At 43.9% G+C, this 27248-nt stretch overlaps 1 protein-coding gene across 2 annotated transcripts in view; it reads right to left on the bottom strand.

The window, feature by feature from the left end:
• mgat5 (alpha-1,6-mannosylglycoprotein 6-beta-N-acetylglucosaminyltransferase) overlaps positions 1-27248 on the bottom strand; it is a 176232-nt gene that overhangs the window by 20093 nt on the left and 128891 nt on the right. For both annotated transcript variants that reach the window (XM_068035083.1, XM_068035082.1), the window contains 2 exons: positions 12214-12360; positions 10791-10907 (listed from right to left, as the gene is read on the bottom strand). In XM_068035083.1, coding sequence (XP_067891184.1) covers positions 10791-10907; positions 12214-12360 — 264 coding nt within the window. The remainder of the gene's footprint in view (positions 1-10790; positions 10908-12213; positions 12361-27248) is intronic.

Genomic DNA, 27248 nt, shown 5'->3' on the forward strand with positions numbered 1-27248 from the left:
TCCTCGCATGCCACAAGCTTTGCCCTGGTCCTGGTATGCCAGCAGTTTGCAAATTGGGTGAGTCAAGCCTCATTTGCCACAAGGATCAGCAGACTTCTGAGCCTTGGTTACCATACCAATCGCCATAGCTGCGACCAACACTTGTAATAGTTGGTGCCCAGCCACGATGGCTTCAAACCTCCTGCCATCATTTAGTGGCGCAACTATGGCGTGCCCTTTCTTTTTTCCTCGCAGGTCTTTTTGAAAGGCCTCTAGTGGAGCAGATGTGATTACTAGCCCTATAAGCCATTCTGACAACTCAATATCTGCAGTGTCAGAATACTGAGCTTTGTCTCAGCAGCTTGCAACAATCTGGTCAATGGATTCATCCTGCCTTTGCTGGTAGGTCATTAACTCAAGCCTATGTACTCGGTAATTTAGCTTCATCTTCAGTTGCTGCTAGAGGAACGTCCAGATCTTGCCAGGGTCCATCAGATCCTCATCTCACAATCCTGAGGTATTCAGCTGTTGCAACCCTTCATCACCCAGTGCAATTTTAATTTTGGTAACTTGTTTCTCTGGTTCATTCACTTCTCGGTCAAGGAAACATGCCTCCATTTGCTGTTGGAATAGTTTAAATGTAGACGCTATGTCCGACATCATCTCGTCCATAACTGGACATCTGAAAGCTATTGTCTTAATGCTGCTACTTTTTCTAAATATAGGACTTTTAAAAGGTTGTATTTTTCATTTCCCTTCTAAGACAGATTCAGTACCAGCCCCTTTTAAGAGTGACAGACTATAGCTTTTCTGGCAGCATCTGTGGAGAGAGAAGCAGAGTTAACATTGCAAGTCAGTGACCCCTCAACAGAACTGGCAGATATTAGAAATGTAAAAGGTTTTAAGCAAGTAAAGCAGGGGTGGGGCAATCGATAACAAAAGAGGTGGTGTTGATAGGACAAGGTCACAGAGAATAACTGACTAGAAGGTCATGGAGCAAAGGCAAATGGTATGTTAATAGTGTGCTGAAAGACAAAGCATTCGTACAGAGAGGGTGTTAATGGACAGAAAACTGAGCCCCATGCACAAACATGAAAAAAACAGTGGGTAGGCACAGTAGAAACAAACTAAAATAAAATAAACACATAAAAAAGAAAAAAAACTAAAAATAAAAATTAAGAGGGGGGCTCGTCATGCTCTGAAAGCTGTAGTGTGCCAAGACTACAGCGAAGACTTTCTCCACTGTGCTGAGCAGGGAGATTCCACGGTAGTTGTTGCAGTCACCGCGGTCACCCTTGTTCTTATAGAGGGTGATGATATTGGCATCGCGCATGTCCTGTGGTACTGCTCCCTCATCCCAGCACAGGCAAAGCAGTTCATGGAGTGCTGAGGGTAGAGCAGGCTTGGCACTCTTGATTAATACACCTCCTGCGATTGCAGGGGAAGGTGCCATGGGAAGGGGACGAGGTGGTGTAGGTAACTATGGCACCATAATACCTGCCCATTTACCTCCTCTCTCCTCACTATCAAAGGCCCCAAACACTCCTTTCAGGTGAAGCAGTGATTTACTTGTACTTCTTTCAATTTAGTATACTGTATTCACGGCTCAAAATCTGGTCTCCTCTACATTGGTGAGACCAAACGCAGACTGGGCGACCGCTTTGCGGAACACCTCCACTCAGTCCGAAAGCATGACCCCGAGCTTTCGGTTGCTGGCTATTTCAACACTCCCCACACCCCCTGCTCTCATGCTCACATCTCTGTCCTGGGATTGCTGCAGTGTTCCAGCAAACATCAACACAAGCTGGAGGAACAACCTCATTTACCGATTAGGCATGCTACAGCCTGCCGGACTGAACATTGAGTTCAATAATTTCAGAGCATCATGGCCCCCTTCCCTTTTTATGTTTAGTTATTTTTTCTTTTTTATTTGGTTATTTTATTTTAGTTTTTTGAATTTTTTTTTTAGTTTGTTTAGTTTGTTTCTACTGTTCCGACTCACTGTTTCTGTTTTTTTTTAATGTTTGTGCTTGGAGTGCTTTGTGCTTTACAGCCAATTCACACTCTCTTTGTACTAATGCTTTGTCTTTCAGCACATCATTAACATAACGTTTGCCTTTGCTCCATGACTTTCTGATCAGTTATTCTCTGTGACCTTGTTCCATCAACACCTTCTCTTTTGTTATCTGTTGCCCCACCCCCGCTTTACTTGCTTTAAACCTTTGATTTTTTTTTAAGAACTGTGAAGTGACCTTTTAAAAAAAAACAGTAGTTTTCTTTTTAAAGAGGACTGGGGCTTGCCGTAACAACCAGCCTTTTACTTTGCACAGGACCTCCCATGCGCTGTCGAGTTCTTTCCTCTCTTTTGGGCTTAGGTCCCGCCCACAAAGCAACAAAACGGTAAAGCTAAAACAGTCATGGTTTCAGCTATTGCTTTTAAAATTTTTCGACCAACTGCCAGATAGATGAAAGCTCTGATCTCCTGGCAAATTGCCTGCTGTACTCAGAGTTCCAATCTCCCGGGGTCCTGTCTGTGTCCTGGCTTGCTGCAGTGTTGTGGGGTCTCTTGCTAGCTGCTCTCCTACTGGATCTTCGGCCACTCAGGTAGGCAGCATGCTTTTCCTTGTTCTCTCACTTGATGTATTCTTCAGGAAGGATCAAAAAAGTTTCCACGACGTGATGTTTCGTGGTCTTCAGAAAAACAAGAAACAGATCCCGTTGCTGCCGCCATATAATATTACTTGTCCCCTGGTGTGTGATCTGTTGTTCTGGCTCACAGGACTGCAAGTAAATATCCAAAATAAACGTGGGTTGTATTATAACTGAACTGGAACATACACATTACATACACACCACACACACACACACACAGTCATAGGCCGGAATTTTACACCCCCACACAGGAGTGGGCTGATGGCGGGGGGTCGTAAAACTGAGTGTGAGGCAGGGGTGCCATTCCAGACGCCTTCCTGCCCCTACTGCAATTTTACCAGGGGCAGGGGCGGCGAGAAACTGCCTGCCCACCCCAGGCTAATCAAGGCCCTTAGGTGGCTAATTAACTGCCACTTAAGTGCCTCCTCCTGCTGCCCCTGGTATTTTACTGGCAGGTGCCTTAGGCTCCACAGAAGGCCAACAAGTAAAACCTGGCGGCCTCCTTGCAGGCTGGGTGGGGGCCCTTGTGATTGGGCAGCCTGTACCACATGGAGGGCCACCCCATCCCCCCCCCGAAGCCCCAACCGTCCCCACTAAAGTTTACCCCCACCCCCGCACCTTGCCTTGCCAGGGCCTGGCTAATTATCCCCGTCAAGGCCCCAAAATTTACCTTTTCCAGAGCTGACGTCCATAAACCTGCCTCTTGGCTGGGTGCAGTCCCAGCAGCGGCTACGACTCCCTATGGCGCTGCTGGGACTGAGAGCTGCCAGCCCGCTGATTGGCCAGCTGTTCTTGGGTTGGGACTTCCTGCCTCAGAGGTTGAAGTTCCACCCCAAGTTCAATTAAGGGCCTGGGGAGCTTAAAATCCTGGCATGGTACCCCAGGCCCGGCAGAGGCTGACTTTTTGGCTGGTGGGCTGGGGCTCCCGTCCAATTTAAAATTCCGGCAATAGAGTCATTTATGGTACAAGAGGCCATTTGGCCCATTGAGTCCACGCTAGCTCTCCATGGAGCTGTTCAGTCAGTCCCGCTCCCCTGCTCGATCCCCCAGGCCCTGCAAGTCTATTTTCTTCAAGTGTCCATCCAATTTCCTTTTGAAGTCATTGATTGTCTCTGTTCCATCATCCTTGTGGGAAGCGAGTTCCAGGTCATTACCACCCGCAGTGTAAAAAAGTTCTTCCTCATATCCCTCCAGCATCTCTTGCCCAAAACCTTCAATCTGTGTCCTGTAGTCCTTAATGGGAAGTTTTTTTCTTGTCTAACTTTTCCACACCTGTCATAATCTTGTACACTTCTATTAAATCTCCTTTGTTCTAAAGAGAACCACCTCAGTTTTTTGAACCTAACTGAAATACCCCATCCCTGGAACCACTCTGCTAAATCACCTCTGCACCCCCTCAAGGGCCCTCACTTCCTTCCTAAAGTGTAGTGACCAGAACTGGATGCAATACTCCAGTTGGGGCTTAACCAAAGCTCTATAAAGGTTCAGCATAACTTCTCTGCTTTTGTACTCAATGCCTCTGTTTATAAAGCCCAAGATACCATTTGCTTTACTAACTACTCTCTCAATATGTCCTGCCACCTTCAAAGATTGATGCACATGCACCGCCAGGTCCCTCTGTTGCTGCACATTCTTTAGAACTCTGCCATCAACTCTATTGCCTCTCCCTCATCTTTCTGCCAAAATGCATCACCCCTCACCTGTCAGTGTTAAATTCCATCTGCCACCTTTCTGCCCATTCTGCTAGCCTGTTGCAGGCAGTTCATATCATCTGCACTGTTTGCCACACCTCCAAGTTTGGTGGTGTCAGCAAATTTTGAGATTCTACTCTGTATTCCAAGATCCAAGTCATTTAGATATAGCAAAACAAAAATACAGTCGTCCAAGCACTGACCCTTGGAGAACACCACGGTCTACCATCCTCCAGTCTGAAAAACAACCATTTACGACAACTCGTTTTCCGTCCTTAAGCCAATTTTCTTTTATCCAACTGGACACTGACCCTCCTATTCCATGAGCCTCAATTTTGTTAACCCGCCTTTTGTGTGGAACCTTATCCAACACTTAAAAAAAAAACCCATATAAACAACATCCACCTTCTCTGTTACTTCATCAAAAAATTCAATTAGATTAGTCAAGCATGATATGCCTTTTACAAATCCGTGCTGGCTATCCTTAATTAACTCAAACCTCTCCAAGCATGTTGATTTTTCTCCTGATTATTGTTTCTAAAACCTTACCCACCACTGATATTAAAACTAACTGGCCTGTAGTTGCTAAAACTGTCCTTACACCCTTTCCTGAATAAAAGGAGTCACATGTGCCACTCCAACCCAATGACACCTCCCACATATCCAGGGAAGATTGGAAGATTATGGAAAGCCCTTTCACTATCTCCAGCCCCACTTCTTTTAGCAACCTGGGATTCAAGGAATCCAGAGCAGGTGACCTATGTACCCTAAGCATAGCCAGTCCTTTTAAGTACCTACCCCCTCTCAATTTTTACCCATCCATTGCCTCTACTCTCTCCGCTTCCACTGAAATGTTGTCAGATTCCACTTCTTTAGTGGTTGACAGTGATACAGAGTACGCATTAATTATATTAGCCACGTCCTGCACCTCTAAGCATATATTACCCTTTGTCCCTAATAGGCCCCTCTCCACCTCTTGTTACCCACTTACTATTTAAATGCAGGTAGAAGATTTTTGGGTTCCCTTTTATGGTGACTGCCATTCTATTCTCATTGGCAGTCAAATTTTCCTCGTCACCTCCCTTCTCAACTTATTCTATATGACCTGGTTCTCACTTCAAGAATTCACCTGACATGCATCTTACACCCTCTTTTTTTTGTTTCATCATAATCTCCATCTCCCTCATCATCCAAGGAGCCCTGTTATTCACCCTAGTTCAAGTATACCTAGCCTGTACCTGAAGCATCTCTTCCTTAAAGATAACCCATTGTTCCGATACAGCAATTCCTATCAGTCTTTGGTTCCATTCTACCCCGGCTAGATCCCTTTACATCCCATTAAAATTAGCCCTCTACCAATCTAGACATTCTACCTTATTTTGCTCCTTGCTTTTCTGCATTAGGAGTCTAAACCTCATGATACGATGGTCAATCTTATCCAAGCCCTCCCCAAGACACTTGATCCATCTGGCCCACCTCATTTCCCAACACCAGATCCAGCAATGCCTCCACTCTAGTTGGGCCAAAAACACTGATCAAGGAAGTTCTCCTAAACACATTTCAGAAATTTCTCCTCCTCCTTTACTTTAGAATTATCCCAATCGATATTTGGGTAATTATAGTCCCCCAATATCACCACTCTATAGAATACCCCTCATAATGTGATCATACCTGTTTTGCTTCTCAACTCTAATCAAATGGATTCTGTCCTTGCCCCTTCAAGGAAATCCTTCCTTTCCAACACTGCAATGTCTTTCCTAATTAATAATGCCACCAAACCTCCCTTTTTTCCTTCTCTATCTTTTCTGTCTTTATATATTAAGCACCCAGTCATCTCCACTTTTAAGCTATGTTTCTGTTATTGCTACTACATCATATTCCCACACGGCTATTTGTGATGTAGCTCACCATCCTTATTCTCCACACTGTGTTTACATACATGCATTGTAATCCTGTCTTTGCATTCCTTGGAATCCTCAGTCCACTTACTACTAATGCAGAACTACTCCCCTCTCTAGTACTAACACACTCACATTATGCACCTATTCCTCTTTTCTACTTCTATATGCTGGTGCCCATCTCACTGCCAATTTAGTTTAAACCCTCCTTAATCACACTAGTGAACCTCCCCACGATGGCACTGGTCCCAGTCCTGTTGAGGTACAACCCGTCCCTTTTAAATAGGCGCCTCCTGCCCCAGAACTGATCCCAATGCTCCAAGAATCTGAAGCCCTCCCTCCTGCACCCATGTTTCATGCCACCTATTGATCCTCCCCATCTTCCTATTTCTACTCTTGCTAGCACGTGACACTAGTAGTAATCCAGAAATTACTACCCTTGAGCCCTACTCTTTAACTTCCTCCCTATTCCTGAAAATCTGACTGTAGGACCTGCCCTTGCTATGTCGTTGGTACAGCCGCAACTTCTGGCTCATTCCCTTCCCCTTGCACCCACTCCGTGATGTCCTTTATCCTTGCACCAGGGAGGTAATACACCATGTGGAACTCAAGATAACTGTTACAGAAATGCCCATCTGTTCCCCTGACTATGGAATCACCTATAACAACTGCATTTCTGGACTTTGCTGCTCCCTCCTGTTCAGTCCTTTGCCCATTGGTGCCATGGTCTGGATTGCACTCCTTCAAGATGTCGTCACTCTCAACAGTCTCCAAAACGGAGTACTGGTTTGAGAGTGGCACACACTTCAAAGACCCCTGCACTTCCTGCCTATTCCTACTCTTCCGGATGGCCACTCACCGACCATCCTGAACTCCTACTGCCCGTGAGGTGACCACCACCTGGAACGTAGGATCCAGGAAACTCTCCTGCTTCCTGATGCTCTGCAATGATTCCAGCTGCCCCTCAAGCTCAGAAATCCTGAGCTTGAGCTGAAAAGCAGCTGGAGACACTTCCTATACACGTGGTCGCCCAGGACGCATGAAATGTCCTAAAGTTCCCACATGGCGCAGGAATTGCAAGCAAAGGGTTGCAGCTGCCCATCCATGATCTAAACAAAAATCCTCTATTTCCTTTTTATACAATCTATTTAGTACCCTATTTAAACTATCAATTTTAATTAATACCTCTAGTCCTGCTCTATGCTTATACTCTTATTCCAATGCAACACTTACTGTTACACTATCCCAACTGAATATTAACCTCCCTGCTTGTTTCACTCTCTCTCTATATATGATAAAAAACTAAGGCAGATTTTACAATTTAATACTTATGAATTGATCAAGTCTTATTTTATATTTGATTAATTCTGTTTAAATTAAAGCTTACCGGCACACTTACCCAGGCCGGCTATCTGTTTCCCCATGCTCTCTGTTGATTGTGACATCACTCCAATGTTACTTTTCAATTTTTGATTTGGCTCTGAATCTCCGCTCCAGCTGCTTTTTCTCTGGCCTCCGAACATTTTGGCATGCTGTTTAAATCTTTGCTCCTCTCCTGCCGCTTTTGCTCTGGCCTCCAAACTTTCAGGCGACTTTTTAAAATCTCTGCTCCTCTCCCACTGCTTTCTCTTTGGCTTCTGAGCCTTTTGGCACGCTTTTTAAATCTCCGCTCCCGCTGCTTTTCTCTGGCCTCCTATTACGACCAACTGCTCCTGTCAAAGCCCCCAATCAAAATGTACGATTCTGATTGTGGTGGGAGAAACGCGCTGATAATTCAATCCCGTCGCTCCACAGATCACCTATCATTTAAAACTTTCCAAATTAAGGAAAGACCCAGCCAAATTGTATCATCTATTAACCCCCGAATGAGGTTAACCAAACCAGGTGTCTTTAAATCTATAAATTAACTCTTTAATTCGACGAACTAAATTCTTAAACACTATGACGATATAAACAACATTTAAAATAGAAAAATTAGAGTCCTTGCAAATTTACAGTCCAATGTTGCTCGAAGTCCTCACAGGATGTTGCTTTCCTTCTCCAGTGAATTTCAACAATGTAAGACTTGCTAACACTTTCAACAAAATCAATCTGACTTTAGAGTTTTTAATGGATAAAAGATTGTCACAGTCTAACTTCCCTTTCTTCAATTTAAATTACCAGAGATCTCTGTTTTGGCTTGACATTTTAGAATTTTAGAGATAATAATTAAACAGACTAAAATCTCCTTCCTTCAGTTTAAATGGTTGAGAGCTCTTTTCCAGGTGTCTGAACACCACAGCTGTCTGTGTCCTCTGTCTGTTAGAACAAACTGTCTTCCACTAACAGCCAGTGCGAAACTGAATTGTAACAAATGTATCGCATGTGACTCACTTCCGGTAGCTGTTTCCATGGTATCGAGAATGCACCCCTTGAATCGCAGTCTCCAAATGGCTGTTTCTAAGGCAATGAAAATGCACCTTCCTATAACTCCTAAGGCTTGCCGGCTCTTAAAGTAATACTGATCCCTTGCAAGCCTTAAAGGAAAACCGTATATTCCCGAAAAAACGACAGGACCGTGACACCTCCAAACCTTGAAACAAATAGTTACTGCACAAGCTAAATTTGAACACTTTGATTTGAACTCTGATGGGCTCGACCCATAACTCCCTGGTCATATGTGACCTGAGATCACTTCCTCTGATGATCTTCACTTACAGTTCCTAAGGTACTCCGCTCTTAAGGTCATCCCTTAAGGTTATCCCACAACGGGTACAAGATTTTACAAGCAATGATGACTCTAGGCACACAAAGAGGTAGTCAGCAGCCATTTGTGTTTTTTTTTTAATTCTTTGTTCGTGGGATGTAGGTGAGCTTGCTAGACCAGCATTTATTGCCCATCCCTAATTGGCTTGCTAGGCTATTTCAGAGGGCTTTTAAGAGTCAACCACATTGCTGTGGGTCTGGAGTCTCATGTAGGCCAGACCAGGTAAGGACTGCAGATTTCCTTCCCTTAAGAACATTAGTGAACCAGATAGGTTTTTACTACTATCGACAATGGTTTCATGATCATGATTAGACCAGCTTTTAATTCCAGTTTTTCTTTTTATTAATTGAACTCAAATTTCACCATCTGCCAAGGTGGGATTCGAACCCATGTCCCCAGAGCTTTAGACTGGGCCTCTGGATTGCTCGTCCAGTGACATTACCACTACGCCACCACCTGCCCTCAGTTCAATAATCCTCCCAAACCCCAGCACTGCATGACCTAATTGCAACACTTGGTCTCGACTGACCACAGGTAACACCACAGGACACCGACGTGTAAATATAAAATATTATAACCAATGTAATCAGCCTGTAAACATATTGGGTGTCCTTCACAGGTATTTAAGTTCAAAGTATGGTCTGTAACAAAGAAATAAATAGTAGCTATTGTAAATTAAATAAGTGACAACTCATTGCAGTAAACTACTTTTTATATACAAATATAGATTGGAATCAACTGCAGAATTAACTACACAGGAGACATTCCCATTAACTTCAGGATTCAATTCTAAACAGATTAGCAGTCCAACTATGTTACAGGTATAAGAGCAGTCATCTCATTATTTTATATAAAATGGGCTCAAAAGCCTGAGCTTCCTGTGGTTAAATAATGTCACTGACAAAGAAACTAGGTTACAGGTTATCCTTCGATGTTATTAGGGATCCAAGGAGACATGTTATGAAATTTGATAGATTGAGGCTACATGTTCAGAAAATATATTATGTGGAGAAAAAGGATAATGTTAATAAGGAAGTGGATAATGCAACAGATTCTGTGAATGCAGATTTGCTTTAATATTGGCAGACACTTAAATTAACAGCATTCATTTGTTTTCTTCTGTCTCACCCTCCTTTCGTCGTAGATGGCAAGTGGCAACAGGCTATTCACCACAGAAGTATCAAAGCTTAATTTAGTCCGTGCCCAACCTTCATGTAAGTGCACATCAAGAAGTCAGTGATAACTCTCAGGAGTGGAAATTACTAAAGATTATGCAGCTATTATCCAGTATACAGTGAATATATTTCAGTTACATTTGGAGGGCTTTTTTGGAAACAGCACCGTTACGTTATCTGATATACAAAATCAAATGGACTAAAAATTGTTGATGCTTTAAGCATTAAAAATAATGGCAATTGAGAGACCATTTATGACAAACATTTTCCCCTGAGCATTTTCGGTAATGACTAGTACAGAAAGCTATGAAAATAGACCAGTAACTTCTGCTCAAGTATACCATTTAAAAAATGTAACCGTATTGGTTGGCAAGACTTTTGTACTAGTGTATATTGTTTGCACAGTTCTACAGACCCACAAAGAAAAGTATCTATTCTGACAGAGAAGTTACAAATTACATAAATATTTGACTAGTTTTCCTGTACATCTGTCCTTCTCCGAATATTCTGCTGTGCCTGCCCAGACCAACATTTTTGTAGATGTTGAGTTTCAATTTACTGTCTTTAAGTACAAAACAAAATAAATGATTACTAGTCCAACACAAAGCAACACTATTTCTTCAGACTTATCTTTCAAAGTTAATTGTACCTTCTGATTAAGTATAGCCTTCACCGCATGTTCCACCTCAATAGGGTCATCAATGTCAACGGTCCAGACATGAGGTTTTCCAATATATACCTCAGCATATGGGTGCTGTGAAGTCAACTGCAAGAACATGTTAAGGCTATGGTAGTATCAGGTTAAAATTATGATAAAGGTACTATATAAATGCAAATTGTGTAGTTTTTAAATGTAGTAAAATATCCCAAGGTGATTCACAGAAGCCTTATCGAATAAAATCTAACACCAAGCTACATAAGGCGATATTTGGGCCGATGGCCAAAGCTTGATCAAAAATAGGTTTTAAGCAGCTACCTAATACTAGAAGCTGAATATTTAAAGGAAGCATGCTACCGAAAATCATTCAAACTTTAAAAAAAAGTGATGTATGTCTTTCAGTGCATAAAAACGATGTGGGATCTGCTGTGGCTTGAAGCAGAAAGTTATCTTCCCTGTGTTTTATTAAAAAAAAACAAATAGCATCATTTAGAAGTGAACAATGGCCCAAGAATTCCTGTAACCAGTCTAGGAATGGCACCCAGCGTTAACTTAGACCTATTTTTGCCTGCGTAATGTGGACAATATTTTGTTCTGGACGTGAGAAAATTGTCACACGCCCTCTACAGAGTACCTGAGGTCGAAGGGAATAGGGCAAGCAACTACATATCTCCTTAGCCAAGCAGAATGAAGCATTCTAAAATTAACAGCCCAGGTTTTGAACAAGAAATGCAACTCAGAATAGCGTATTCAAAGTCAAATCAGGCATAGAAATAGGGAAAGAAATATTGGATTAAGAGAAAGACACACTGAGTATTAACTTTTTTAAAAACTCCAATAATTAATACGTAAAATGTGAAAACCACACATGTAATAATTAATTTTCAGTGTCACAGAGATTGACTGGCAGTAATTAACTGCTGTGTTAAAATGGCATTCAGACTTGACGACTTTTTGTGGCATGTTTACTTCATATCTACAGTGCAAGTACAGCAATTTCACACCACTCAATGCATTTGAATGGAAAGCTAAACAGCAAGATGCCATTTTTGTGAAGCTAATGGCGACGTGGCACATATCTGACAGCAACGTCTTGATTTTTATATTTAATCGCGTATCTGCCCTTGACTGAAGCAGCTGTGGCATCTGCATTTAAACAGAGAGCTAATAGCCTCATCATTATTTTGACAGCAATTTTTGGACCCACTGTCATTCAACCAGCTGCAAAAGCATTAGCAGTGCAGAGGTTAAGTGAGTTTTTGAATTCACATTTTTTTTTTAACAAAGTAACTATTGTTTTTATTATAATGACAGAATATAAACAACAAAATGTTCCTTTCAACAGGCACACAAGAGCATGGACTAAATCCAACATTGCAAAACTATAATTTTTACAATCTCAAGAAAAGCTCACCTCTCTCAGAGTTGGCTTGCCTTTGAAAAACTCAGTGTTTTTACTGCTTTTAGGTGGATTGAACCGTGGATTCAAGAAAGCACACCCGTTAGCAATGGCTTCTAGAGGAGCTGGTCCTTCATATGGAAAACCAAGGCCAACAAACAACTGTAAAAGAAAAAAATGCAGGTTGTTTTATCTCTGTTCATTCCTTACATGAAGTTACGGTTGTGTCAAGAACTTCAGTTTCAGAAAAGTGCATTTTCTACAATACAATGCAAAAATGAACATTAAATATTACTGATCAGTGATTATGTAAAGCATAAATATGGTCAACAATATCAGTTTGATTCTTTGAGGTATAATTTCAGTATAAGGGTAAACATAAACATACAAATAATGATGCAAACATAAAACTAATATATTTGCTAGCAACTTTAAAAAAGGACACCTGTGCAAAAATACAACAAATAAAATCTGGAATAGCAATTTTTATAATAGGCAGAAAGTGCAGTGGTGCACAAAATTACAGTAACTGAAAATGTAGCTGAACCCAACACTGCAGAATATTGTTTCAAAATCTGCAGGGATCTTCTTTAACTCGAAAGCACAACTACAATCAGTTGTGAATATGTATTCATACTCTATTGCTCAGATTCTTTGCAAAATTGTTTATAAAGTCATTTAGTGACTCCCCTTTGTCCCTATTTTAGAGGGACTCTTCTCCCTCTTCCCCCAGTTCACCCTTAGACTCTGTCTTCCCACAACACTGCAACCACTACCACCCCCCACCCCCTCCCCCAACCACCAATGATGCTGGCACTCTTCTATTTATCCCAGTCACACACCACTTCTGCTTTTCTACTACCCCTTCCTCTCCAAAGTAACACTATCACTCAATTTTCCCCTTTCCATTCCTCAATTCCTAAAGAACTTTCTCAGACTCACCCTCCTGTTCATTGTGACACTGTTGTTCCCTAATTCTTGATTCACCCATAATTGAAGCTGCTACCTTAGTGGATTGAAACTCTGGTACGTGCATGGGCTGGAAATACCTGAGTTCATGAACTATCACAGGGGATGGAACTGACTTTGTGGACAAATATGGATAAGCAGATGTTGGGGCTGAAATTCCTTTAGCAATTTATGGGCACTGTGATCAAAGCATGTGCTGCAATTAAGATGTCAGAGGCTGGTCTGAAATTGGGTCTCAATATTATATGGATAATCTGACATTTGTCATGCTCCTATTGGTGCTTGCCCAGTTTAAGAAAATTAATATTGGGTTGCTTGTTGCAAGTTATATCCCAGCAAGGTGGGTGGAGTGGCAACCTCCACTGATCAGGATACTGTGGAGTCGGGGGAGCACTTCTGCTCCTCAGCAACAATTCTTAAAAAAAAAATTACCTGCCACTGAAGATTCCTGAGGTGCAGCTCCTACTCCACCCGTCAGTATTCAATTTTGGCAAGGGGGCTAAAAACAGGGATTAAGCTGTTTACAAATCTAAGAGGCCTTATACCAGTTTTAGGCAGCCAGTGGGGACATCTGAAAAACAACCTAACACAGTACTGGGTTGGGTGTCTTTCAAATGGACATTGGTCCCCAAAATTGGTCTTCCGAAATGAGTGCAAGATCCAATTTCTACCCCATTCAAAAAGTTGACTTTATAAAATTCAGATGATTGGCATGCATGTATTTTGCAAAAATATAAATCAGTCAAAAATAATTCACCCTTTTGTCAATCTTTAAATGCAGCTGATCAATAATAAACCACCATTCTGGTATAATGTACCAAAAAAATTAATTTATTTTTAATGATCTGATTAGAGATAAATTGAAAGTTGATTATTTTAGATAAATCGGATACAGAACACAATATCTGATGTAGTTGGTTTTGGAAAATGAAAACAAAATCTTGTCTATAAAAAGTCAAGTTAAAAAAAAAAATTATCCACCTTTGCTTTTTTTTGTAGGATGAGGCACCAGTTCTGCAGAACTTTTAGCACTGTGTCTTGGTATTGAGTGTTGCTCCTTCTACTCTGTAGAAGGATGTGTCATAAAACTCAACCATATTGCATTAACATGTATATCTGTTCTGACCAATTGTCAAATTGTGGGCAGTTTTGTGCTGCCCAGGACTTGCATTGAAACTACAGAAAACGCATATTAGAACCTTTGCAGCCAGCTGACCAGAGAGACTTTCAATCCATTACTCTATGTTGGTGAATCCAGGACTCAAAAGAATAGATATGTTCACACTGGTACTCATTTACTTTGGATCTTGGGAGAACAGTGTGGAGGGGTTGAAAATTGCTTTGCCTGGCTTCCCGTCTCCACAATACTACACTCCCTGATGTGTCCACGTTCACGTACATGTGGATGCATAGAATCATGCATATATTAATGTAGCCAAGATAAAAAAAATAAAAAGTAAATAAAAGTTCACCTGTAATTGTTTTATACATTTCTTTGCCAAACATGTACATGTTAGTTGCCATTTCTCAGCATTTTTAAACACTGAAGCAGATGTTAGCAGAAACACCATGTCACTGTTTTGATTTTGAACAAAAATTAGTTGTAAGTACAGTGTGATTGAGATCAGAAAACCAGTGTTAGTAAATACAAGCTGTGGTGCAACAAAGCAACCAAAATTTAAGATGGCAGATTGAAACATTAAGAGGAAAATAACATTTAAAAGCTGTATTTTGCAAAAAGAGAAAATCTAAATTAATTGAACATTTGCTTAGTCTTTCCATGGCTTGCCTGACATTTATAAAAAAAAAGTTGTTACATTTTCTTTCCATTATGAATACCATATCAGAGATTTGAGATATTTTTAAATTCAGCAAGTTTTTTTTAAAAAAAGATCAAATTGGATAATAAATTCATCTAAAGGTTATTTGAAAGAAGAGTTGGTGATTAGATTTTGGCTCATTTTCCAAAAACAGAGAAACTTAATTATTCCTGTAGGTATAATACTTCTTTCCAAAATATGCTACAACATTCACAGCTGGTAGTTTGTTTTGAATAGCAGATAGTAGTTTTATGCCAGTACCAGGATGGAATCCGGTACAGCATATTATACACTAACTTCTTTTTAAATGAAAATATGCAGCAAGCGCCATACAGGGGAAAAAAAATGACACTCCCTTTCAATGCAATTTCAGACGTTTCATTCATACCTTTTCAGATTTTATTCCTGCCAACGCAGTAGGTAATCAGTTAGCAACTGTTACACAAGGGTCAAACTGCACTAACTACAAATATTAGCTGGTTGGTTTATTACCACAAAGGAACTTGCCAACTCCTTTCCAATTAGATCTCTTGGCCTTTCTTCGCAGACAAAGATTTTAGGAAGGTTGTATTCATTGGTTGCAGGCGCGCTGGTGGCTAGTCAGGCCTATTCGTAACCGGCAGATTCTTCCACAGCGGGTATAAGTGAAGGTGTAGTCGCTGCTGGTGGTAATTGGATTTATCCTTCACCTCCTTTTCTTTTTCATGCTGGTTCTTCACTCAGTCTCAAAGGTGTCTGCAGCACTCCCAATGTAGCAACTCCAGGCATCACAATCTAAGGCCTGCGCTTCCCACTAGTGACGGTCGATGTGGCACACAGAAAGAGACTTCAGGGCGTCCTTGAAATGTTTGCATGGGGCCCCTCTGCTCTGTTTACCAATGGTCAGCTCCCCGTACAACACAATCTTGGGCAGGAGATTGTCATCCAATTGGGCAACGTGACCCACCCAACGCAGTTGGCTTTGCAGCAGGGTAGCCTCGATGTTGGTGATGTTGATTGTTTCCAGGACTTCAACGCTTGTGATGCGGTCCTGCCAGCGGATCTTGAGGATGCTGCAGAGGCAGAGCTCTAGGATGCGTACGTGACAGCGGTATAGGACCCATGACTCGGCGCCTTGCAGAAGGGTGGTAAGGACTACGGCTTTGTACACTTTTGAGTTTAGTCTGTGCTCTGAGGCTGTGTTTTTTTTTATTCATTCATGGGATGCGGGCGTCGGTGCCTAGGCCACCATTTATTTGCCCATCCCTAATTGCCCTTGAGAGGGTGGTGGTGAGCTGCCTTTTGAACCGCTGCAGTCCATGTGAGGTAGGTACATCTACAGTGCTGTTAGGAAGGGAGTTCCAGGATTTTGACCCAGCGACAGCGAAGGTTTCGGTGACTAGGTCAATGCTAGGTGGTCCGTCTGGTTTCATTCCTTTTTATTGGCTTTGTAGCGGTTAGATACAACTGAGTGGCTTGCTAGTCCATTTCAGAGGGCATGTAAGAGTCAACCACATTGCTGTGGGTCTGGAGTCACATGTAGGCCAGACCAGGTAAGGACAGAAGATTTCCTTCCCGAAAGGACATTATTGCTCCACACATCATTTGTCGAGGTTGCCGAATGCACTGTTTGCTTTTGAAAGCTTATGGTCCACTCCCTTGTCTATGTGGACATCAAACGAGATGACGCTCCTCAAATAGGTAAATTGCTTGACAGCATTCAGTTTGGTTCCCTTGATGACGATACTTGATAGCCTATATTCTACTTGGGGTGCAGGCTGATGCAGGACTTTAGTTTACTTTAAACCGGTTTTTAGTCCGAAGAGTTGTGCCGACTTGGAAAAACGTGTCGTCATATGTTGCAGGTCTGAATGACTGTGGGCCAGGAGAGTGCAGTCATTGGCGAAAAGAGGTGTAGCCTGCATTGTGTTTTGTCATGCTGCCTTGCTCCGAGAAGTGAACCTCACTCAGGGCTGCTATATCACCGTCTAGTCTAGCTAGTTCATGGGCCACCAGGGCTGAATGTGGTTCGAGGCAGCTGTTGTCACCAGAGTCGAGCATTGTTCTCACATTCCAGCAAGTGAGTTTCAGAATTTTTCTTCTTTTCCCACCTTTTAAAGCAAAGTTAGGAGGTTTCTTCTCTGTTGCAGTTTGGCTGCATTAAGAGATGCCTGCTGATCGTGGCAAGCCAACTGGGTGCTGGAAGACAAGCATTTGTTTAAGCCACCTTTTCTAGGACCCCCTCCAATTCAGGAACAAGCAGTGCTGACTTGGTAACTCAGGGCGCTACCGGGTGATGTTGTTGTCTCTTGGTCATCATCAAAATGAACAATATCCTGAGCCACCTGCATGCAGGATTGGAACTGTGGCAGCCAGTGTCATCTTGCACCTGCTGTTTTTGCGCCTTTCCTGTCGCTACATGACTTACTTGTTGAGTTGGAGTGGATCTTTCCTGCCTGCCTGCGCAGTGTGGCTTTAAGGTGAAGTACAGTTTGCACTGACTGACCCCACCCTTTAAGCCTGGAGCTCATCCGTTGTGGCCCAGGAAACTAGGACGGCAGCAGCGAGATCTCCAAGCTGTAGGTTTAGATTCAGAGTTTCCGTCTGCTATGGTGTGGTACGTCTTTGGTCCAGAACATAATGAGCTGAGTCTACTTATTTAAAAATAGCACATTAGGAAAAAAAATGGCATTTTAGATTTTCCCATTTCATAAAAGGAATGCCAATTAAGTTGTAAATTCTAATTACATAGGATATATGGCACAGAAACAAACAAAATCGGCCCAACCAGTCCATGCCGGCGTTTATGCTCCACTCAAGCCTCCTTCCATCTTTCATCATATAAATCTATTATCCCTCTAGTCCCTTCTCCCTCATATGTTTGTTTAGCTTCACTTTAAATGAATCTATACTATTTGCTTAAGTTAAGCTTAAGATGAAAAATGGCAGGAGATCTCAGACCCGTGTTATGCTCATCTTGCTCAACGTGGGAGCTCAGGAACATGTCTGATGTCCCTGACTCCTTCACGTGCAGGAAGTGTGTCCAGCTGCAGCTCTTGTTAGACCGCATGACGGCTCTGGAGCTGCTGATAGACTCACTTTGGAGCATCCGCGATGCTGAGGAGGTCGTGGATAGCACGTTAAGCGAATTGGTCACACCGCAGATTAGGATTGCTGAGGGAGAAAGGGAATGGGTGACCAAAAGGCAGAGAAAGAGCAGGAAGGCAGTGCAGGTGTCCCCTGCGGTCATCTCCCTCCAAAACAGGTATACCGTTTTGGATACTGTTGAGGGAGATGGCTCACCAGGGGAAGGCAGCAGTAGCCAGGTTCAGGCACCGTGGCTGGCTCTGCTGTTCGGAAGGGCGGGAAAAAGAGTGGAAGGGCTATAGTCATAGGGGATTCGATTGTAAGGGGAGTAGATAGGCGGTTCTGTGGTCGAAAACGAGACTCCCGAATGGTATGTTGCCTCCCAGGTGCACGGGTCAGGGATGTCTCAGATCGGCTGCAGAACATTCTGAAGGGGGAGGGTGAACAGCCAGTTGTCGTTGTGCACATAGGCACCAATGATATAGGTAAAAAACGGGATGAGGTCCTACAAGCAGAATTTAGGGAGTTAGGAGCCAAGTTAAAAAGTAGGACCTCAGAGGTAGTAATCTCAGGATTGCTACCAGTGCCACGTGATAGAGCAGAAATGAAAGAATAGTCAGGATGAATGCGTGGCTTGAGAGATGGTGCAGGAGGGAGGGGTTCAGATTTTTGGGACATTGGGACCGGTTCTGGGGGAGGTGGGACTATTACAAATTGGACGGTCTACACCTGGGCCGGACTGGAACCAATGTCCTTGGGGGTGCTTTTGCTAACGCTGTTGGGGAGGGTTTAAACTAATGTGGCAGGGGGATGGGAACCAAATGAGGAGGTCAGTGGACAGTAAAGAGGTAGTAACTAAAGCCTGTAAGGAACTAGATAATGAAGTCAGCGTGACTAAGGGAAAGAGTAGGCAGGGAGCAGATGATGTACGCAAAGGGACTGGTGGTCTGAGGTGCATTTGTTTAAATGCAAGAAGTGTAGTAGGTAAGGCAGATGAACTTAGGGCTTGGATTGGTACCTGGGAGTATGATGTTATTGCTATTACTGAGACTTGGTTGAGGGAAGGGCAACTGAATATCCCAGGATATCGATGCTTCAGGCGGGATAGAGAGGGAGGTAAAAGGGGTGGAGGAGTTGCATTACTGGTCAAAGAGGATATCACAGCTGTGCTGAAGGAGGGCACTATGGAGGACTCGAGCAGTGAGGCAATATGGGCAGAACTCAGAAATAGGAAGGGTGCGGTAACAATGTTGGGGCTGTACTACAGGTCTCCCAACAGCGAGCGTGAGATAGAGGTACAAATATGTAAACAGATTATGGAAAGATGTAGGAGCAACAGGGTGGTGGTGATAGGAGATTTTAATTTTCCCAACATTGACTGGGATTCACTTAGTGTTAGAGGTCTAGATGGAGCAGAATTTGTAAGGAGCATCCAGGAGGGTTTTCTAGAGCAGTATGTAAATAGTCCAACTCGGGAAGGGGCCATACTGGACCTGGTGTTGGGGAATGAGCCCGGCCAGGTGGTTGAAGTTTCAGTAGGGGACTACTTTGGGAATAGTGATCACAATTCCGTAAGTTTTAGAATACTCATGGACAAAGACGAGAGTGGTCCTAAAGGAAGAGTGCTAAATTGGGGGAAGGCCAACTATACCAAAATTCAGCAGGAGCTGGGGAATGTAGATTGGGAGCAGCTGTTTGAAGGTAAATCCACATTTGATATGTGGGAGGCTTTTAAAGAGAAGTTGATTAGCGTGCAGGAGAGACATGTTCCTGTGAAAATGAGGGATAGAAATGGCAAGATTAGGGAACCATGGATGACAGGTGAAATTGTGAGACCAGCTAAGAGGAAAAAGGAAGCATACATAAGGTCTAGGAGGCTGAAGAAAGACGAAGCTTTGAAAGAATATCGAGAATGTAGGACCAATCTGAAACGAGGAATTACGAGGGCTAAAAGGGGTCATGAAATATCTTTAGCAAACAGGGTTAAGGAAAATCCCAAAGCCTTTTATTCATATATAAGGAGCAAGAGGGTAACGAGAGAAAGGATTGGCCCGCTCAAGGACAAAGGAGGAAAGTTATGCGTGGAGTCAGAGAAAATGGGTGAGATTTTAAACGAGTACTTTGCATCGGTATTCACCGAGGAGAGGGGCATGACGGATGTTGAGGTTAGGGACAGATGTTTGATTACTCTAGGTCAAGTCGGCAGAAGGAGGGAGGAAGTGTTGGGTATTCTAAAAGGCATTAAGGTGGACAAGTCCCCAGGTCCGGATGGGATCTATCCCAGGTTACTGAGGGAAGCGAGAGAGGAAATAGCTGGGGCCTTAACAGATATCTTTGCAGCATCCGTAAACACGGGTGAGGTCCCGGAGGACTGGAGAATTGCTAACGTTGTCCCCTTGTTTAAGAAGGGTAGCAGGGATAATCCAGGTAATTATAAACCGGTGAGCCTGACGTCAGTGGTAGGGAAGCTGCTGGAGAAGATACTGAGGGATAGGATCTATTCCCATCTGGAAGAAAATGGGCTTATCAGTGATAGGCAACATGGTTTTGTGCAGGGAAGGTCCTGTCTTACCAACTTAATAGAATTCTTTGAGGAAGTGACAAAGTTGATTGATGAGGGAAGGGCTGTAGATGTCACATACATGGACTTCAGTAAGGCGTTTGATAAGGTTCCCCATGGCAGGCTGATGGAGAAAGTGAAGTCGCATGGGGTCCAGGGTGTACTAGCTGGATGGATAAAGAACTGGCTGGGCAACAGGAGACAGAGAGTAGTAGTGGAAGGGAGTTTCTCAAAATGGAGACGTGTGACCAGTGGTGTTCCACAGGGATCCGTGCTGGGACCACTGTTTGTTTGTGTTAGTTACTAGTGGTGTACCGCAAGGATCTGTTTTGGGGCCATTGCCGTTTGTCATTTTTATAAATGACTTGGAAGAGGGTGTAGAAGGGTGGGTTAGTAAATTTGCGGATGACACTAAGGTCGGTGGAGTTGTGGATAGTGCCGAAGGATGTTGTAGGGTACAGAGGGACATAGATAGGCTGCAGAGCTGGGCTGAGAGATGGCAAATGGAGTTTAATGCGGAAAAGTGTGAGGTGATTCACTTTGGAAGGAGTAACAGGAATGCAGAGTACTGGGCTAATGGGAAGATTCTTGGTAGTGTAGATGAGCAGAGAGATCTTGGTGTCCAGGTGCATAAATCCCTGAAGGTTGCTACCCAAGTTAATAGGGCTGTTAAGAAGGCATTTGGTGCGTTAGCTTTTATTAGTAGGGGGATCGAGTTTCGGAGCCACGGGGTCATGCTGCAGCTGTACAAAACTCTGGTGAGACTGCACCTGGAGTATTGCGTGCAGTTCTGGTCACCGCATTATAGGAAGGATGTGGAAGCTATGGAAAGGGTGCAGAGGAGATTTACTAGGATGTTGCCTGGTATGGAGGGAAGGTCTTACGAGGAAAGGCTGAGGGACTTGAGGTTGTTTTCGTTGGAGAAGGAGGAGGAGAGGTGACTTAATAGAGACATATAAGATAATCAGAGGGTTAGATAGGGTGGATAGTGAGAGTCTTTTTCCTCGGATGGTGATGGCAAACACGAGGGGACATAGCTTTAAGTTGAGGGGTGATAGATATAGGACAGATGTCAGAGGTAGTTTCTTTACTCAGAGAGTAGTAGGGGCGTGGAACGCCCTTGCCTGCAACAGCAGTAGACACGCCAACTTTAAGGGCATTTAAGTGGTCATTGGATAGACATATGGATGAAAATGGAATAGTGTAGGTCAGATGGTTTCACAGGTCGGCGCAATATCGAGGGCCGAACGGCCTGTACTGCGCTGTAATGTTCTAATTCTAAAAAAAATTATTTGGAGGAAAGTATAGGTGGTCTGATTAGCAAGTTTGCAGACGACACTAAGATTGGCGGAGTAGCAGATAGTGAAGGGGACTGTCAGAGAATACAGCAGAATATAGATAGATTGGAGAGTTGGGCAGAGAAATGGCAGATGGAGTTCAATCAGGGCAAATGCGAGGTGATGCATTTTGGAAGATCCAATTCAAGAGTGAACTATACAGTAAATGGAAAAGTTCTGGGGAAAATTGATGTACAGAGAGATTTGGGTGTTCAGGTCCATTGTTCCCTGAAGGTGGCAACGCAGGTCAATAGAGTGGTCAAGAAGGCATACGGCATACTTTCCTTCATCGGACGGGGTATTCAGTACAAGAGTTGGCAGGTCATGTTACAGTTGTATAGGACTTTGGTTCGGCCAGATTTGGAATACTGCGTGCAGTTCTGGTCCCCACATTACCAAAAGGATGTGGATGCTTTGGAGAGGGTGCAGAGGAGGTTCACCAGGATGTTGCCTGGTATGGATTGCGCCAGATTTGAAGAGAGGTTGAGTAGATTAGGATTATTTTCATTAGAAAGACGGAGGTTGAGGGGGGACCTGATTGAGGTGTACAAAATCATGAGAGGTATAGACAGGGTGGATAGCAAGAAGCTTTTTCCCAGAGTGGGGGATTCAATTACTAGGGGTCACGAGTTCAAAGTGAGAGGGGAAAAGTTTAGGGGGGATATGCGTGGAAAGTTCTTTACGCAGAGGGTGGTGGGTGCCTGGAACGCGTTGCCAGCGGAGGTGGTAGACGCGGGCACGATAGCGTCTTTTAAGATGTATCTAGACAGATACATGAATGGGCAGGAAGCAAAGAGATACAGACCCTTAGAAAATAGGCAACATGTTTAGATAGAGGATCTGGATCGGCGCAGGCTTGGAGGGCCGAAGGGCCTGTTCCTGTGCTGTAATTTTCTTTGTTCTTTGCTTCAACTACTGCCTGTGGTAGCAGGTTCCACATCCTCACCACTCTTGGGTTAAAGAAGATTCCTCTGAATTCCCTATTGGATTTATTGGTGACTATCTTGACTTGATGGCCCCAAGTTATGCCCTTCCTCACAAGTGGAAACATTTTCTCTGTATCAACTCTACCAAAACCTTTCATAATTTTAAAGACCCCTATTAGGTCACCCCTGAGCTTTCTTTTTTCAAGGGAAAAGAGACCCTGCTTGTTCATTCTTTCCCAATACCTATATCCACACATGTCTGGTATCATCCTTGTAAATATTCTCTGCATCCTCTACAGTGCTTCTATATCCTTTTGGTAATATGGCGACCAGAACGTCAAGCAGTACTCTATGTGTGTTCTAACCAAGGTTCCATACAGGTTTAGCATGACCTCCCTACTTTTCAATTCTATCCCTCTAATAATAAAGTCGAGTGCTTGGTTTGTTTTTTATTTAAAATTTCCTTGCTAACCTGTGGTGCAACTTTTAGCGATCGGTGCATTTGTACACAGTTATATTCTGACTTGCACCTTTCAAGTAGTGTGACCTCCCTATTCTTCCTACCAAAATGTACTTCCTCACATTTATCTGCAGTGAACTTTAGTTGCGAATTATTTGTCCATTCTGCAAGTTTCTTAATGTCCTCCTGTAATTTGTTTCAGTCCTCTTCAGTATTGACGAACACCACCACCCACCACCCCACCCCCCACCCCCTCCCCAGTTTGGTATCATCTGCAAATTTAGAAATTGTGTTTTTGATTCCAAAGTTCAAATCGTTTCTGTACATTGTGAACAGCAGTGGTCCCAGTGATCCTTTTGGAACACCACTTCCCACCTTCTACCATTCTGAAGAACTACCCTTTACTCACACTTTGTTCTCTGTCTTGAAGCCAGCTAGTGCTTGCGTTCCATTCTGCCACCTTTCTCCTGACTCTGCACTATCTAACCTTATTCTTAGTCTTAGTGTATCGAAGGCCTTTTGAAAATCCAGATAATGAAGACACTACTTTTTAATTTCCTACCCAAGAAATGCAGATTGTTTAATATATTTTAGAGCTCAATAGTTACAATCTTTCTCCCTTGCAGAGAAAACCCTGTGGTGAGTTGGTTGATACACTTTTTACAAAAGTATTTATACCATAATTATGAAAAACATCCAAATTGAGTTTGTTAGAATGCTTCACTCACAGTCTGTATCATTTAGTTAGCTTAAGCAATACTGATGTGTTCTAAAAATTACAGACATTGCAAACGCTTACACTATAGCCTTCAGCAAATAGGATAACTTCTCAGGGCAAAAGTATCCAGCCCAAGCCCAGGTTTATGAAAGAGGCCGAGGCCTTCAAATTGAATAGATGCACATTGTTAAATATGGATTTTCTCCCATTTTGTCTATAACAATAGTTAGACATCAGAAATTTCAGCTACTGAAGGAACAAAATGGCATTAAAAAAATCTTTTCCAGAAGCATTGAGTAATTCAATTGATACACCAACAGTTATAATGAAATATGGATACATCCCTATAGAGTTTATAACCAGTATAAATGTTGCCATAAAAGCATTATCAAAAATCCTGACAAAGTAAAGTTTGAAGACGACAAAGTGCACATATATGCACATTACACACACACCTCCCACCCCACAACAGTCAATTTCTCAGGACGTTGGGCATGGAGTTTAACACCAAGGGCCAAATTTTATTAGTGAGATGCCAGTTCCGCCATCAGGACTGGAACCAGGCACAAGGCACGTCAGAGGCAGGAGCAGCTGGCCGCACACAATTCAGCAGCAGCTGGCCAATTAAGCCTAATGAGCCATCACACCTGACCAACTGCATGGCCAGGGTTGGGCCTGGAGGCAGGGAGCGTGGCATCAGATGACGCCTTGGTAGGTGTTGGCACCAACTTTAAAGGGCTGCCAGCTGTGCATTGAACTCTGCATTTTGAAGGCCTGGAAGAGGAGGTGGTCATAGTGGATATTAAGAGATAGCTAAGAGGAGATCCAGGACAGCCACATGCTTCCCGGATACCTCCCTCCAGGTGCTTTTGCAGGCAGCAATGGAGAGGAGGGACATCTTATTCCCGAGGGACAGGAGGAGACCGGGAAGCCAAACCAAGCAGGCATGGCTGCAGATCAGAGAGTAAGTAAGCAGCAGTGGATCACGCCACGCACATGGATTCAGGGCCGCAAGCAGCTCAGCGACCTCATCTGGGCTGCGAAAGAGAGTACCTTGAATGTCTTCATCCTCTTAGGTCTTGCATCTGGTACTTCAGGACAGAGTGTTGGGAGGAGACATGGTCAAAGGGTCAGGGCATGCAAGATGACTGACAGCTGTATAGCAAGGAGGCCCCCTGTCATAGCGTGATCTCATGAGGTCCCTGGGAAAGGGAACACAGACAGGAGGCATCTGTGTGTCCCCATCAGAGGCTGCTGGCAGTCCAGGTGCCAATGTGTTGGGACTGATGTCACTTGTGGACCAACAGCTCCCTTCCCTCTGTCTGCAGAAGACAGCACATAATTGGAGAGAGTGGGCCAACACCAGCTGTGGACTACCTATGCTGCAGGTTCTGACACCGATGGAGGAGGATGAAGCAGCCATGGAGCTGGCTGGACGCAAGATCGCTGGAACATCACGGCTGAAGAGGCAGTGGCACCTTCCCAAGACAGTAAGATTGCCATGGGACACAATGCTGCATCTGCAGCAATGGAGTCATGCTGCTCATCAGGCATCCAGTGCCCACAAGGGTCTGCATCGTAGGGGTGTGCGCTATGAAGGGAGGGCAGGACCTTAATCCTTACACGTCACTGTTCTCTCATGCAGGTCAAGCAGTGCCAAATCAGCAAGCCTCCAAATGCACAGTGGCGCCTGCCACTTCCGAGGGTCCATTGGCACATCATACTCCTGCACCCTCCACCAATGCAGATACTTGCAATTCGGTGGGTTTGCGCTCAAATTTAGATCTGGATTCACATGCTGGTAAACACAGCACACACGCGCTCGAGCAACTGACGGAGGTTGTGACAGCCCAGGCCTCTGACTGTCGGAGGACTGTGGGAGACTGGGCCCAAGCTGAGCCCCAGGCTCATGATGTGCCTCTGGTTTCGGAAGAATTACAGAAAATGCTGCAGCTGCAGCGAGGGGTCTGACAACATCTGGCAAAGGAGCCAGAGGCAATGTGTGCCCAGGCAGAGACAATGGAGGAATCCATCCAGGTTTTGAGCTTGACAAGGTCTCTGACTGGTGTACAAGTGCTGTGTTCCATTCAGAGATTGGCAGCTCTGATGGAGAGCCACATCCAACAGAGCATTCAGTGTCTGCAGGACATTTGTGCAGACCTCCATAACCTCGTCCTGACCATGGGCACAAAGAGTAGTGACAAGGCGAGAGGGGAACAATGGATCCCCAGTCACCACCAGGTCCTCTGTTCTCTCAGATCAGCAGAGAAGCAGAGGTCTGCCTTGCTAGGGAAGAGCAGCTGTCTCCTGCTGCTGGGGGCTACCCTCAGGGAGCTGCTGGTGTGGGCAGCTGCTCCTCTGCCAGTGTCGTCAGTTCCTCCAACATCCCTGCCAGAAGAAGATGGTGTGCAGGAGGCCCTCAGCATGCCAGGGCTCTCCAGACCCAAGGCATCCAGAGGACAACTGCCAAGGTCATCCGTAGCCACTGGGCAGCAAGGTCATCAGCCAGCCTCCACCTCAGCTGACTGCACAGGGGCAGCACCATATCGGAGGTCACAAAAGAGAATTAAGAAGTGCACGTAGAATCACAGGATTATCAAGCGTGAGTGTATGTTTCAGATGAAAATGGCAGTCTGAATGTAAATAAATGTTTTCTGCTAAGCATGGACTCCCTCCCTTTCTCTTCCATCAAGGGCTTGGCCCTTCGCTGCATCCCAGCCTCTATGAAGCGGTGGAGATGATCGAAGAAGCTGCGAGTGGTCAACTCTGCAGCCTCACCAGATCTGCTCTGTGTGAATGTTCAATAAGCCTCAAGGAAGAAAGGCGACAACATGGTTGCACGAAGGTACGTCTTTATTGGTGAAGGTACAAAGGGCAGTAAGGATCAAAGTAAACATACGAATTAGGAGGAGTAGGCCACTCGGTCCTTTGAGCCTGCTTCGCCATTCAATAAGTTCATGGCTGAACTGATTACTCCACATTTCCACCAACCCCCGATAACCTTCCACCTCCTTGCTCATCAAGAATCCATCTACCTCTGCCTTAAAAATATTCAAAGACTCTGCTTCCAACCCCTTTTGAGGAAGAGACTTCCAAAGACTCACAACCCTCAGAAAAAAGATTTCTCCTCATCTCTGTCTTAAATGGGCGACCCCTTATTTTTAAACAGTGACCCCTAGTTCAAGATTCTCCCA

Source organism: Heterodontus francisci, chromosome 7 (assembly GCF_036365525.1).
Source record: "Heterodontus francisci isolate sHetFra1 chromosome 7, sHetFra1.hap1, whole genome shotgun sequence".
NCBI classification, from domain to species: domain Eukaryota; kingdom Metazoa; phylum Chordata; class Chondrichthyes; order Heterodontiformes; family Heterodontidae; genus Heterodontus; species Heterodontus francisci.